The sequence below is a fragment of the Zingiber officinale genome, chromosome 5B, assembly GCF_018446385.1.
Source record: "Zingiber officinale cultivar Zhangliang chromosome 5B, Zo_v1.1, whole genome shotgun sequence".
In the NCBI taxonomy this organism is placed as follows: Eukaryota; Viridiplantae; Streptophyta; class Magnoliopsida; order Zingiberales; family Zingiberaceae; genus Zingiber; species Zingiber officinale.
This window is the reverse complement of record NC_055995.1, coordinates 1,849,248-1,865,209: the sequence shown is the minus strand read 5'-3', so window position 1 is coordinate 1,865,209 and position 15,962 is coordinate 1,849,248. Positions and strand designations below refer to the sequence as shown.

Sequence of the window (15,962 nt, the reverse complement as noted above, 5' to 3'; positions counted from 1 at the left end):
TCAAAATGTAAAATATTTTGTTGAATATTTGATCTCAAAGGACTACTTTAAGTAGGCAGTTAGAGTTATATACTAAGGGAGTGGGGGAGGACTGAGTCAAGTTGAGTTTAATTTCAAATATATAACGAAGGAACAAGGGGATTAATATCTAGCTGTTTGCGCCACCTGCTCCCGTCTAAACCTCATGACTCTCACATTGGCTACAAATTCTATAAGATGAAGAAACGAAGCGTTTTGAGGCGTTTCTTTTAGAAAGCGACGTACCAATTTTATTCCGGACCTCACGTCAATTCCAACTCCCCTTGCCGATGCAACGCGATCTTTGTTGCTTAGCTATCAAGACGTGAACCATTTAAAACTTATGGCTCGCGATCCCATTATTCAACACTTTGCGTTTTCTGTATATATATATATATTTTAATTGAATGAATATTTTCATTTCATTTTATAGCGCTTCATCCTTTATAATTTGTCTATATGTAGAGCCAAAAACAGAATAAGAGAGAGCGCACGGGATCAAGAGCGAAAGAGAGAGAGAGAGAGAGAGAGAAAGAGCACGGCGCAGCGTGTGCCACAACACCAAATCAAACACCTCACACGCTTTTTAACCATCTCCTACTCCTGCTGCAGCCATGCCGACGGCCGCCGGGCAGATCCAACCTCCCCGCCAATACCACCACGGCACGCACCACCTCGATTTCGAGTCGGCGATCGAGGTCCCCGACTCGCACGCGTGGCCGGACCTCGACGACCTCCCGTCGGCCGCCGCCGCCGCATCCCCGGGCACCTCCGTGCCCGTCGTCGACCTCTCCGTCTCCGTCGACGCCGTCCTCGGCCAGCTCGCCAGCGCTTGCGCCGCCTGGGGAGCCTTCCAGGTCACCGGCCACGGCGTCCCCCCCGGCCTCCTCCTCCGCGCCGAGGCCGCCTCCCGCCGCCTCTTCGCGCTCCCCACCAGCCACAAGCTCCGCGCCGCCCGCCCCGCCGAAGGCGGCGCATCCGGCTACGGCACCGCCCGCATCTCCTGCTTCTTCCCCAAGCTCATGTGGTCGGAGGGCTTCACCATCGCCGGCTCGCCGCTCGAGCACGCGCGCACGCTCTGGCCGGCCGGCGACCCCTTCGCCTTCTGGTACCCCCATCAAATTAACGCGCTTCGCTTGCCTTTTTAAGTTTTCGATTGGTTTCGTAAACCTAAAAAAAAACAGGGTTTTTTGTTACGACAACCAACAGTGACGTCATAGAAGAGTACAGCGCACACATGCAGCGGTTGGCCCGGAAGCTACTGCGGCTCATGCTCTTCTCTCTGGGCCTCGACGACGACGACCTCGGCCCAATCCATGACACCACGGCTGTGCTACATTTGAACTCCTACCCGGCTTGCCCCGACCCGAACCGAGCCATGGGTCTCGCTCCGCACACCGACTCGACCCTCCTCACCCTCCTCTATCAAAGCGACTCGAGCGGGCTTCAAGTCCTAGAACAATCGAACCGATGGGTGACGGTCCCCCCCATGTCCGGAGCTCTTATTGTGAACGTCGGAGATTTATTTCAAATACTATCGAACGGTAGGTATAAGAGTGTGGTGCATCGAGCGGTTGTCGATCGATCCCGCCACCGCATTTCGGTGGCCTACATGTGCGGTCCGCAAAAGGACGCCAAGGTCTCACCCTTGGAGAAGCTAGTGGAGGCCCAAGGCAGGGCTGCCTACCGCGCTGTTACCTGGCCCGAGTACTTGAACCTCAAGGGCAAGCTCTTTGGCATGACACTCGAGTCATGTCAAGAAGACATGCTAGTGGACGAGTGATGATGGTATTTTGTAACGGAGGATGCAATTTTATGCGCCTCCAACAGAAAAGTGTATGTGATAGAGTGTGAATATATTTGCCAAGGAAAAAAATGATGATTGATCCCTAAAATTCCCACATTAATTGAACGTGTCACAAGTGACAAATGCATAGAGCATATCGAAAGGAATCAGCATTAATTGAAATGGCCGTGCCATTAATTAATTAAGAATGATCGTGATCCACTTTTTTATCTTCTTTTGGATCGTTGTCTTTTTCTTATTTTCTCTCCGGTTAGATGGGCATGAAAGAGACGAGGGTCACAGACTCTTTGGTGGATCATGACCTCTGGATCAGCCATCAACTCAGTTCAACGTGACTTGCGCTTGGAATTAAAAAAAACAAAACAATAAATGTGACAAATTAACTTTAATATTGATATTAATTAAAGTAAAGTATATGTATGAAATAAATAGAGTTTTAATATTAGTTACTTAGAAGATACAAAAACAATAAGCGTGATCAAAGATGTTCTCCGTCGGTTCATTTTCAGGTCACTATAGAAGAAATAAATTATGAATAATTATTAGTCTTAGACAGTTAAATAATGTATAAAAGAGGACGTATTATATTATTAATTGAGATTTAACCCCATATCTCATGATAGTAATATTATGATGTACTTGTTAATTGTTCATGTGAGAGAGTACTATTCTTTAAAAATTTTCTTTCAAGAAAATTAAGTTGATAAAAGGTGACTGTGCTCGCTCTTAACGTCCCATTTAATCCGTTTCAGAATCAATACGGAGGAGAAAAATCACGGATGATTACTAGTCCTTAGAATAATGACTAACCGTTGGGCCGATGCTAGGGAGGTTGCTAAAGTAATGAGTCTATCTTAAAATAATGAATAGCACATGTGTGGTAAAAAAAAATAGATTACTCACTCTTAATATCCTTGTCAATCTATTTTTGAGTCAATATGAATAAGATAAATCACGACTGATACTAACTAGTTAGTACACATGGCCAAAATATAAGAGAATCCCCTTTAAGAAAACCAAACCAGAGGGAGGGAAAGAGAGGGGAGAGGATAAGGGAGGGAAAGAGGAGAGGATCGAACTGGACAGAAGATGATAAATAATAGAGAGAGGACAGAAGATTCTCTTTCTATTAGTTTGTCTCTATCAATCCATCGAAGTAAATGTATTTTCTTTTCTTACTTTCTTCTCAGTCCTTCCCCTAGAATTTAATCCTTACCTGCAGATAAATGTATTTTATGGCGAATTATATCCATCCACACATTTTGTCTGCTCTTGGCTCGATGATATTATTGCTGATCAATGGAATAAAGAAATCCAAAAGCAGTGATCTCACGGGGCTGCATCGATCACAATTCATATCTACTACAGTCCAGTGCCCACTGCCCAGCTGATTATCTCTTATTCTGTATGTGTTAGGTTCTGTTTGGTATGTATGATAGGATAGGATTAGATTGATTAGGATAGGATTAAAGATAGGATAAATAACTCTTCTTGAGATCAAAGTATTATGAATCCTACCTTTAATCATTCACAATCCTATCTCTAATCAACTCTATCAAATGTTTGATTAAAAACTTTTTGAAAATATAATCCTATCCTATCATGTATATCAAACGGAGTCTTAGTGTGTAAAATCTTCTATGATTTATCTACTTGAATTTTACCGATGATCTTAGATCATTTGAAATGATCGATATCATTTTTTATCATAGATAAGATGGGTCCTCATTCAAAGCTAAAGTTTCATTGTAGGGTATTTTTTTTTAAGGAAACATTTGGGTGGTTGGGCGAGGAGTTGCTCGTCCTTCTAGATTTATCTCATGGTCAATATATAGAGTCAGACTGTCTGGATCACACTCATATACTTGAATTATCTCAAAAATAATAAAAAAGGTCCTCGTTCACCCTGAGTTATAGTGCAGCGATAGAGTGCCTATGCAATTTTTCAAGTATTCATAATTTAATTCTCAAGTACAACCTATTGTAGGATATTTTCCTTCAACGGGATGATAAATTTTGGATGCTGAGTTATTGACCGTTTGTATGGAACTGAATCGATCATCTTTAAAATTAATCGGTCCGAAATATTGGATACTTATTGCAAGTTAAAAAATTATATTTTCAAATTTAAATAGAAAATTTTTATAATGTCAAATCGATCATCCAAAAATTAGTCGCTTGAATGATGGGATACTCAGTGATAACTAAAAAACAATAAAATGGTCCTCGTTCGGCTGTTCCATTCTTGACATCATCTATCCCACACCAAAAAGATAGGTTCTTCCTTTTATTGGCTCACGCATTGTGGTCGGCAGATAAAAACTAGTCAGTAAATTGGTTTCTGGAGAAAATAGATCGACAGTCGCTTTTCCTTTTCCTACGCTAGTGCTGAAGCATTTGACTTCTCGAGGTTCTGAAAATAAACGTCCAGCCAATCCAGAATTACCGACATGCTTGTCCACACCATTAAAGAAAGCATCTCCAGTGGTACTTGCAGCAGACGCAATGTATTTTTCGCTGCTGATCTTTCTCCTTTATTTTCCCCTTTTTATCAGATCTCTGTTAACATCTCCAAGCGTTCTTGACAGGAACGGGCCAAGAGAAACTAGAAGGCCGGTAACTAATTATCAGTCAGTGCCGACTTAAGAAATCTTGTATCTCAATGCAGGGACCAAACTGATTGAAACTGTTTGTGCAATATCGCTATTTTCCCACCGAGAGAACTTCAATTTCTCCTTTATGTAGTAGATTTGCACAACTTTAAATGCACATGTAGTAGATTGTACAACAACCTGTTAATTAGCAAAGTCATCCATGACTCTATTGACTTTGTGCTTCCCAATTGATACGGAATATTACGGGCGGATTCGGATATGACTTGACAATTAAAATCAATATGATGTAACAGTTAAAATCAAGAGGAGATGATAATCAGTGTGTCACTCTCCACAGGACTTTGCTCTGTGTCCAGCACCAAGACTTAGTGCTCCATACTTGTATTAAGACATCTATTATATAACTCAGCATGCCCATCGCTTATACATATAGAAGATAAAAGTGTATAGCAATTTTTCTTATAAACTCAATTGGACTTCCAGATCTCAATTTCCCACTTTAAGTTTAGAGTACCGATAGAATTTCTCGAGATTCAGTTTCCCATTTCTCAGAGACAAGTATATCAGTATATAACCGGTCAATCATAGAACCGACTGGATCTAGGAGACTTAGCTTCATATTACTTCCAGAGAAGATCTCCAACATCACCTAGTGTATGATCAAGTGGCTTAAGGGAAGAATGACTATATAGTCAGCTAGTTTAAAGATCCGGTCGAGATACACTCAGCAAACAACATGACAGAGAATTACAACAACCTATCAGAGTAGCAACCGTTTTATCAAAAAATATTCTTCTATTATAATATGAGTATTCACTGGAACCTTCTTTTAAGGTGACTTTACACTTTCCATCAGCCGACATATTATGACAGAATATTCCTTCAACCGCATCATTAATGACGTAAGTTACAAAAGGGGTACACATGTGGGTAACGGAAGATTCTTCGGATGGTGACTATACACCTTCCAAGCTATACATTTTCTCTTACTTGACAATCTCTGACACTCGACATTCTCTATCACCTCATGATTGCAGAGTTATGTGAGGTGATATATAAAGGGCGTCCTCTCCATTGGCCAGGTACACATCTTATGATAGTCTTACTTACGCAGACGTATTTATTGTTGATCTCTCCCTTTACCCGCTCAGACGCCTTACTGACTTGAGCGTCGGAGATGCTATGCAGGGATCCCTTCCCCAGTTTTGACACTAACGTTTTGCCTTCTCTCTTTGGTGTGCACAGAGAAGAAGAAAAAGAAGCCCCTTTTTCCTCTAGTTCACAATCGTTTCTGAGTCAATCGGACAATCACTTGCCTAGCACACAATCTCTTCAGTTTTTAGACAGGATCAAATTTGGTACCATCTATAGAAACTTTCGCCTGAATCTAAAACGTAAAGATAGAAGAAGCCGCCACCCTGTCTCAAGAGGATTTCAAACTACTGTTGACTGCTCGAGCACAAAAATTAATACAACAACAACAAGTAGCTGTCGCGCGGTAGACTGGTGAATGATTCGACCGCATCCCGGATGGGTTTCATACTGAAAGGGAGACTCGAGTAGAAGGCCCAGCCGGGTTTCAGCCAATTCCTCCACCAGCGGCTGGCTTCGTTCAACCACTCATCTAGCCGATCAACTTACCACCTGTGCTACCATCCTTGATAGCACATAATCGAACATTATTCTGTACTCCTTTCAAGGAGATATGCCGAGAAGAAAGGTCCTAAGTATCATCTTTTGGGGATGCACTCGTGCGAGATGTGCCCAAGGGGAAAGCCCCGAGAGTTAGCGACTCCCTCGAGCGAGTAAGCATGTCGTTCTTGTTGAGGCAATTTCCTTAGGTCAAGTTTGACCAGTTTGACTAAGTTTGAGTTGAGTCAAGCTTGAGTCAGGATTTGAGTTTTGATGTTTGACAATATAAGGAGATTGTTGGAGCAATCATCCGGTTATGGAGATGGTCAAAGGGTTGACCAGGTTGATGAGAATACAAGTCAAGTAGGTCAAGGTTGACAGGAGGCTTGACTGGGAAAGTCCTAACTGGATGTTAGGCATTTGGAAAGTCCTAGTGAGGAGCTAGGCAGGGGAAAGTCCTAGTGAGGAGCTAGGCAGGAGAAAGTCCTGGTGAGGAGTCAGGTAAGTGGAAAGTCCTGGTGAGGAGCCAGGCAGTTGGAAAGTCCAAATGTGATCTTGGCAAAGGAGAAAGTCCTAGTGAGGAGGCAGGCAATTGGAAAGTCCAAGTGTGATCTTGGCAAAAGGTGTAAGTCCAAGCATGTGGTCTTGGCAAAATAAGTCCTAGTGTAACTTGGCAAGGAGAACCCGACAACTAGTATGAGGCCGAAGGAAGCTCCTGAAGGCAAGGCGTGAAGGATGGGGAGATATTCGAGGGACGCGAGACTGATGGAGGAGGCTAGAAGGCTAGTTCGAGGTTGGTCAGGTGTGGCCAAATGCTAGGCATGGAGACACAACAGGTCACGGTTGATCGGGAGTTGGGTTGGAGACTTTGGACTTGAGATTGAGTCAAGTCTAGGATGATCAATCGATTGAACCAAGGTCCAATCGATCAGCCGATCGATTGGAGTGTGCTGCGAAGGAAGAAATGACCCAATCGATTGGTCGATCGATTGGGAGCATGAGTCGCGAGCACAGAGACCTTCCCAATCGATCGGGCAATCAATTGAGAATCTCCAATCAATCAGTTGATCGATTGGAGCTAGGAGTTCTCGCGCGATCGTGAGAACACAGAAAGCATCTGAATCGATCGGTGGATCGATTCAGACTGTCCCAATCTATTGGCCGATCGATTCAGATTCGACTGTTGCGCAGGATACAGGTGATGAACGGCTGCGATGGAGCGGTGCTGACGTGGCAATCGATTGTGGTTGATTTCAATCGATTTGAGGCACTATATATAGCCTGGGCGGAGCGTTTTCTTCGCCAGATTTTTGTGATCTTCTCCTACGATTTTTTTGCGATCTTCAACAAGCTTCTCCGACTTTCACCGCCAGTTCTTGAAGGCTCTTGAGAGTGTTCTCTCAAGGTTCAAGAGGTAATAACAAGCAACAAGTATGAAAGAAGAGAGTATTTTTACTTGTATTTGTATTTCTTCTACTTGTGTGAGTTGTTTGTGTGTGTGAGAATTTGTACAAGGCTTCTCCGCCTTCGGTTGCGACTAAGAGGGTTTTTATAGTGGAGGAGTGTGTCGTGTGTGGATCTTTGGATTATCACCTCTTCTTGAGGTGGATACCAAGTAAATCTACTTGTTAGCGTTGTGTGAGTCTTGTATTTTATTTCTGCTGCATATCATCATCAAGACGCAACCGATGAGCGCACGACGAGATGCTATTCACTCCCCTCTAGCGGACACGACGGTCACAACAATTGGTATCAGAGTGATGTCGCTCTTCTACGGACTAACCGCCAAGAGAGCAAGAAGCTAGAGGAAGAAGAAGATGGAGATTGAAGGACCACTCGGATGGGATATCCGAATTCCACCTTCGTACGACAAAGAAGACTTCAATTATTGGAGGACGCGGTTGGAGACATGATTTCAAATGGATTGGAACCGATGGGTTGCATTGAAAGACCCATTTGAAGCTCCTAAAGATAAAAAGGGGAAGCGCCTCCAACTTCGACATTGAAGCGAGGAGCAATGGGAGCAAGCAGAGGCGGATAAGGAGGTGACAAAAATTTTGTTAAATTTATTACCTTCTAATATCATTGTGAGTGTAGGTGAATGCACAAGTGCATGTGATCTTTGGAAAAAGATCATTGCCTATCATGAAGACCCATCACAATTCCAAGAAGTAGAGGAGCCCAAGGAGAAGGGCTCATTGGTCCAATAAGAGGAGGACCAATCGGATGTTGACACGAGTGCAACATTCAAGGAAGAAAAAGAAGAGGAGAAGAAGGAAGATGAGGAGAGATCATCCACATCTTCAAGAGAGGAAGAGGTGGAAGCATCCACATCCTCAAGTGTTGAAGAGGTGGAAGCACCCACATCCTCAAAAGGAGAAGAAGAAGATGATGATGCAACCTCCACAATTCAAGCTACATCAAATGGAGAATCAAGCATCATCCCTACAAGCAAAGGTATAGAAACTTCAATTGTAAAAAATAAAAATCATATCATTTGCTTTGAGTGTAGGGAGCATGGGCACTACAAGAGCAAGTGCCCCAAGTTAGCCAAGAAAAAGAGCCAAGTAGTACTCAAGGGCAAGGAGAAGCTCAAGAAGACAATCCTCACAACAAATAAGAGCATGGAACACATTGTGTGTTTCTTGTGCAACCAAAATGGACATTATCGAAGCCAATATCCAAAGGAGAAGAAAATAATCAAAGTCAAAGGAGGAAGCACAAGTCTAGGGGAGCTTCCAAGGTAAAAACCAAGGTATCATTTAATGAATCCATTCCTTTACACATGATAAAAAGCATGCTAGAAATAATTCTTATCATCTTAATGCTATTTATCATGAGAATAGGAGGCATGATAGCCTTAAGGATAAATATATTCCTCCTCATGCTAGATTTATCATACCTAAGGTTAGGAAGGTAAATAACAACTTAGGCAATAATACCAAGGACTTTAGATATATGCCTAAAAATAGAAATGCTCAAGGATTCAATGAAAAACCAAAATCTAGGGATTTATGGAGTGAAAACCAAGTCTTGAGGACAAGACTTGATAATTTAGAAAGGACCTTAGCAAGAATGGAAAACATGCTTAGGGGTCAAAATGAGCATAATCTAGGAAAAGTTAGACAAGAGCCATCCAATGGCTATAGAGGTTTGGGATACAAACCTAAATCCAAGAAGGATGTGACTTCCTTTCATAGGGTTCCATATAGCTGTGGGGCCAACCCTAGGTGTAGAGGTCAAGTTAAAGATACTAGGGAAGGAATCCCTAAGGGTACTTTTGACAAGACCAATATGACTAAGACTTCTAAGAAGTATAACAAAGTCACAAAGAAGGTTGCAAGGGAGGTCATCCCTAAAGTTGATCTAGTAAAGGTGACTAAGGCTCCAAAAAGGCCTAATAAAGTCACAAAGAAGGTTACAAGGGAAGTTATTCCTAGAAATGACCTAGTAGAGGTGATCAAGGCTTCTAAGAAGCCTAGAAAAGTCCTTAGAAAGGTATCTAGGGAAGTCATCCCTAGTGAGTACCTAGAGCTGTTGGTTGCTACTCGGAAAACCTATAGGTTCCACTGTACAAAAATTTTGTACAAAGGTCTGAACCTTTTCCTAGCTACCATGTGTTCTTTTAAATTAAATTTTGGATCGCCTGCGGAACTTAACACGTTTGATCCAAAACATAATCTATTTGTTCTTTTAGGTTTTGACTTGGATCTCCTGCGGAACTTAACACGTTCGACCCAAGTCTCCTTAAGTTATTAATTCCATTAAACATTAATTTCCATAATTGGTTCCCAGTACTGACGTGGCGAGACACATGGCCTTCTTGGATATGGGAGCAACCACCACCGACTAGACAAAACCTTTTATAGAAATCTAATATTTAATTTCCTAAAATAGCTTTAGGTTAACCAAAGAGAACAATCAAATCACAAGGAAAAGAAAAAAACAAAAGAACACAACATCGAAAAACATATTCGAAATTCTAGAACGTAAGCCTCTTGTATTTGGTATTATTTCCATAAATAACTAGCATGATGCGGAAAGAAAAATTACTAGTTATACCTTGTAGAAAAACCTCTTGATCTTCTACCGTATTCCTCTTCTAACCTCGGACGTTGTGTGGGCAACGATCTACCGAGATGAGAAACCACCAACCACCTTCTTCTCCTCCAAGCAAGGTTCGGCCACAAAGGAAAATTTCACCAAGGAGAAAAACCAAAATACTAACCAAGCTCCAAGAGATGCTAGCTTTCTCTCCTTCTTCTTCTTCTTCTCCGAGTAGTATACGACCACCACAAGAGCTCCAATGGAAGAAGGAGATTCGGCCACCACAAGAGGAAGAGAAAGAGAGGATGGCCGGCCACACCAAGGAACAAAAGAGGGAGAGAAAACAATAGAGGTTGTATCTCATGAAGACACCCTCACCCCTTCTTTTATATTCCTTGGCCTAGGCAAATTAGGAAATTTAATTACAATAAAATTTCCTCAATTTTCTTGACATGATTTAATTGAGAAAAATAAAATAAAATTTCCCAATTAAATTTACATTGGCCGGCCACATCAATGGGAAGCAAATTAGACAAGTTTCAATCAACAATTAAAACTTTCTTTATTTGTTTCCGGAAATTTTAAAAATAAAATTTCTCTTCAAAAAATCTCTTCATGGTTAATAAAAAGAAATTTCCATAATTTTAATTTTACAACATGTGAATAATTTTTAAAGAGAAAATAAAATATCTCACCAATCTACAAATAAAGAAAGAGATCTAATCTCTTTCTTTAATCTTTTGTAAATTTTACAAGAGAGATAATTTAATTTAAATTCTCTTTAATAAATTATTTCTTCCACATAATAAAAATTAAAATTAAAATTCTTTTTAATTTATTTTGGCGGCCCTACTAGCTTGGGTTCAAGCTAGGGCCGGCCACCCAATCTTATACCTAGGCCGGCCCTAGCTTGTTCCCAAGCTAGCTCGGTCGGCCCCTTTTGGGTGGGTATAGAAGGTGGGTATAGGTGGGTATAGAACTCTATAAATAAGAGGCTACGATAGGGACCGAGAGGAGGAATTGGTTTTGGTCTCCCGATAAAATTAAGCATCCCGTGTTCGCCCCGAACACACAACTTAATTTTATCAATGATAATTCATTCCACTAGAGAACTATCATTGAACTACTGCACCAATCTCAAATTACATTTTTGGGCTCCTTCTTATTATGAGTGTGTTAGTCTCTCTGTGTTTAAGATATCGAATGTCCACTAATTAAGTGAGTTACTGACAACTCATTTAATTAATATCTAAGTCCAAGAGTAGTACCACTCAACCTTATCGTCATGTCGGACTAAGTCCAGCTGCAGGGTTTAACATGACAATCCTTATGAGCTCCTCTTGGGGACATTATCAACCTAGTATCTCTAGGACACAGTTTCCTTCTATAATCAACAACACACACTATAAGTGATATCATTTCCCAACTTATCGGGTTTATTGATTCATCGAACTAAATCTCACCCATTGATAAATTAAAGAAATAAATATCAAACATATGTGCTTGTTATTATATTAGGATTAAGAGCACACACTTCCATAATAACTGAGGTCTTTGTTCCTTTATAAAGTCAGTATAAAAGAAACGACCTCTAATGGTCCTACTCAATACACTCTGAGTGTACTAGTGTAATTATATAGTCAAGATAAACTAATACCTAATTACACTACGACCTTCTAATGGTTTGTTCCTTTCCATTTTAGTCATGAGCTACTGTTTATAATTTATAAGATACTGATAACATCATCTTCTGTATATGACACCACATACTATGTTATCTACAATATAAATTAAATGAACAACTACAAACAAATGTAGACAATTTGACCAAATGTGATTCTTTATTCATAATGAATGTTTACAAAGCTTAGGCTTTCAGTATACACTCCAACAAGAGCATCCAAGGAGTATCAATAGGTTTTGGGTTCCTAGGAGCATATTCTCTACACCCTAGATGAGTTTAAAGAGTGTCAACTTCAATTGGAAAGGTAGTTAACCCAACCTTGGTAAAGTTGACACTTGAGAGAATTTTCAAGGTTTTACTAACCTTTGAAAATGAGAAGGATTATTAGTGTTACTCTTTGAAAGAGTAAAATGTGTCAAAATTTGAGGAGTTGAATCTAATTTAAATTGGCACACTTGAGAGAAGCAAAAGAAATGTCAAATTGGGAATTTGGCATTTTCTTATGGAATTAAGGGAAATGTAAACCTTAATCCAAATTGTCACTCTTAGAAAGAGTAAAATGTGCTAAATAAAATTTGAGGATTTAATTTTTAATTTCAATTGGCACAAATAGGAAAGGGTAAATGACATGCCAAGTTGGGTTGTGGCATTTCTTCAATAGGCAATCTAGGATTAGAATTTAAAGGTTAGCTAAGAGATTAAGGATACTTAGATAGTCTATCTAGGTATACTTTATATATGCTAAAGTGCCATGATTGATTGCCTATCATATGTCATGACATCATGTGTCGCATTCATTTTTATTATGAAAAATATAAAAATACCATGACATGACATACATACATCATGTAGCTATAGTTTACTTTTCGTTTTGAAAATTACTTATTTTGATGTATGTCATGTCACATCATGCATTATGTTAATTTCCTTGTAATCAAGGACAAAAGACATTTATCATGAATGGTAAATATCTCAACAAGTGGGATGACACCAAGTGACATCCTAGGTGGATGATCATAAGTTTCATAATGTCTAGATAGTTATGCATGACCCCCCCTTTGCTTAGGGCAAAACCAAATATATATCTCACAAAGAACCATAAGGTGACTTGTATGTGTTTTAGTATACATTAGATACAATTGAGATGTTAGGATGGTGAACAAAACTCAAGATGTTAATTTAGTGCATCTTGTTGAGTTTTAGGTTCATCAAAATACATAGTTATGTGTTTTCCAATCATTAGGAAAGCTAATGTACAAGTCATGTGCATTGAGCCCAAAGAACATGGTTGGATATTGATTTTGAAAATGTTTTTAAAATACTTTTGAAAACATTGGTGAAGACTATCTTTTGATAGTATTCATCATTGAAAAGTTAGACAAAAACTAAGAGAAAACATTGAAGTTTTCAAATTTGTGTCACTCTTTGAAAATAGGAAGTATTTTCATATAAAACTATTTTTCCTTGATAGAGTATACCCTAAAGAGTATCTACATGAATTTTCATGATTTTTATAATTTATATAATTTTTGGGGAGTTTCTGAATTTCATTGAAACTAAATTTCAGAAAATCAGAAACTCAATCGATCAGCCGATCGATTGGGATGGTCTTAATCTATCAGTCCGATTGGGAAGCTAATTCCCGTGAACAGAGGGTCAGTGGATTGATCAACCGATCGATTGACCCAGGCTGGATCGATCAGCCGATCGATTCAGAGGGAATTTCTGCGAGTAGTAGCTTGCAGAATCGATCAATGGATCGATTGAGTCCCAACCTCAATCGATTGGGAAGTTTGATTTTGGCCTGAAAAGCCCGATTTCAACACTTTATGTCACTTCAAGTTCTAATAACCATTTCAAATCCCTTGGAATACATTTGTATATATTTAAGGGGAGCTTTCATGATGAAAGCAAGTATGGATTGGTTAAGGTAGACTTAGGTGAAGTTTAGGTTGGGGGTTAGTTTCATTATTGAATTTTGAACCTCAAAACTTCAAGTTTTGGTTTTCCTAATTGTTTAGGAACTCCAAGTCATTGTTGGTGCAATGACAGAAGTTTGACCATGTTTTTAGGGGGAGTTACTGTTGATACAGTCTGACCTGGCTGTTGTTTTGATGTTGACACTGATTTAAGTTTGTATCAGATATTAATCAAACTCAGACTGACTACTGATCGAGGTTGATCCATTGGGAGGGAAAGTCCTGGTGAGTGAAGCCAGGCAAGGGAAATCCAGATGAGTCAAGGTTGACCAGACATCTGGTGAAAAGTCCAAGCAGGGAGCTTGGCATGGGAAAAGTCCAAGTATGGAGACTTGGCACGGAGTGGTCAGAGAGGGCTCGGTAGCTCGTTCTTTGGACCGGACGAAGTCGGAGAGGGCTCGGTAGCTCGTTCTCCGGACTAGGTCAGAGAGGGCTCGGTAGCTCGTTCTCAAGACCAATCCCAATATCACATGGGCGTTGGATCGGTCAACAGACCGATCCAGTGGGATTTTGTTTTCCTGATCGGTGCACAGACCGATCTGGTGAAACTAGGGTTTCTGATCGGTCTGGCGATCGATCAGGAAACACTCAGAAGCACACTGAGTGTAATCTGATCGGTCTGTAGACCGATCAGGAGATGATGTCGCGAGAAGGAAACAGGTAGGCAGGTCATATCCTGATCGGTCTCCGGACCGATCAGGTGACGATCTCAGGAGTGCGAGGAACCGCACCTATTAAACCTCGATCGGTCTGTCGACCGATCAGGCCATACCCTGATCGGTCTTCACGACCGATCAGAGTTCAATCCAAAGGTGTGGATCGGTCCGCTGACCGATCCACCACACTGTCTGCACACACTGTCAGTTTCTGCTGATTTCTGATTCGTTTGTTATACGTCTGATCTAACATCTGCTTGTGAGCTTTTTGAGTAACAGGTTGCAGGTACCATGGTGATGTTTTAATTCAAATCAATGACTATCAAAGGAATAAAACAAAATGTTTTTTTTCCACTGGTTATCGCTGCAGATTGTGCAAAAGAAGCATCAACGTTCACTGGCTTGTTCAGTTGGCTCACTGGCTGCAATCAGCTTGACTCTTCCTCATTGGTTCGAGTTCAGAGACACCAGTGAAGACCAAGGATGGTATTGGTGTGAGCTCAGATATTCAAATGAGGAAGAAGCGTGATTGGCGATGCCTGGTTTGGCGACAGTGATACGCTACTGGTTTGCAGTGATTCGATGCAGACAAACGCAGTGAAGAAAGCAGAGAAATAAGAAGGAGGAAGTTGAGAGGATCACCAAAAACTCTGGAAAAACTCTCTCTGTCGTTCAAGCAAGAGGCTGTGCGTTTTTGTTGAGCTCTTGGCTGATTCCTCCTGTCGTTGTTTTTCTGCTTCGTGGCTGTAAGTTAAACTGTTCAATCCTTTAGCCACACTCTGTAAGTAATTGTGCTTCACTTTCAAATCTACTCTTGTGATCTTTGTGGAGAGGTTACTCCACCGAGAAGGAGGATCTAGCCGGAGTTTATCCGGGGTGTGATCTACCGAAGATCAAGGAGTCGTCCACCTTACGGACACGCCGAGGAGTAGGGGCAAGTTATCCCCGAACCTCGTAAATCCTAGTGTTAGTGTGTTTGTGTTTTTCTCTCCTTTAGTTGTCTAATTCCACTGTGCTAACGATTATCTATGTAGAAGTTTTCGTTTAAGTTTTTAAAGGAGCTATTCACCCCCCCTCTAGCCATCTAAGATCCTAACAAGTGGTATCAGAGCCTGGTGCTCTTCATTACGGCTTAACAACCCAAAGAGCTAAACAATGGCCATGAAGGAGGGACTCAGCACCAACCGTCCACCTTATTTCGATGGAGCAGATTTTCAATACTGGAAAAGCCGCATGGAGTATTACCTCAAGACCGATATCTCCATGTGGTTCTCCGTCAAGGAGGGATTCTCACCTCCAAAGGATGAAGAAGGTAAGGAACTTGACTCATCGAGATGGTCAACCGAGCAAACTCGCAAGGGACAAGCCGATGCCAAGGCGGTTGTCACTTTGCAATGTGGGATAGCCAAGGATCAACTTGTCAAGGTCGGTCCTTTCACAAGTGCGAAGGATCTATGGAACAAGCTCATCGAGCTCCAAGAAGGGACTCGAGACTCTCGGATCGCCAAGAGGGATTTGTTCCTA

The 15,962-nt window shown here is 41.1% G+C and overlaps 1 protein-coding gene across 1 annotated transcript; it reads left to right on the top strand.

The window, feature by feature from the left end:
• Nucleotides 1–507: 507 nt before the first annotated feature.
• On the top strand, nt 508–1,902 carry LOC121987196 (gibberellin 3-beta-dioxygenase 1-like). The gene is made up of 2 exons (XM_042541093.1): nt 508–1,126; nt 1,228–1,902. The coding sequence occupies exons 1-2, from the start codon at nt 633–635 to the stop codon at nt 1,799–1,801; spliced, it is 1,068 nt and encodes a 355-aa protein (XP_042397027.1). The 5' UTR covers nt 508–632; the 3' UTR covers nt 1,802–1,902.
• Nucleotides 1,903–15,962: the final 14,060 nt, after the last annotated feature.

Bases quoted from the DNA above. Each gene is read 5' to 3' on its own strand.
- LOC121987196 (XM_042541093.1), top strand. From the start codon at position 633: ATGCCGACGGCCGCCGGGCAGATCCAACCTCCCCGCCAATACCACCAC. The intron at 1,127-1,227 runs GTACCCCCATCA...GACAACCAACAG, and splicing joins GGCGACCCCTTCGCCTTCTG to TGACGTCATAGAAGAGTACA.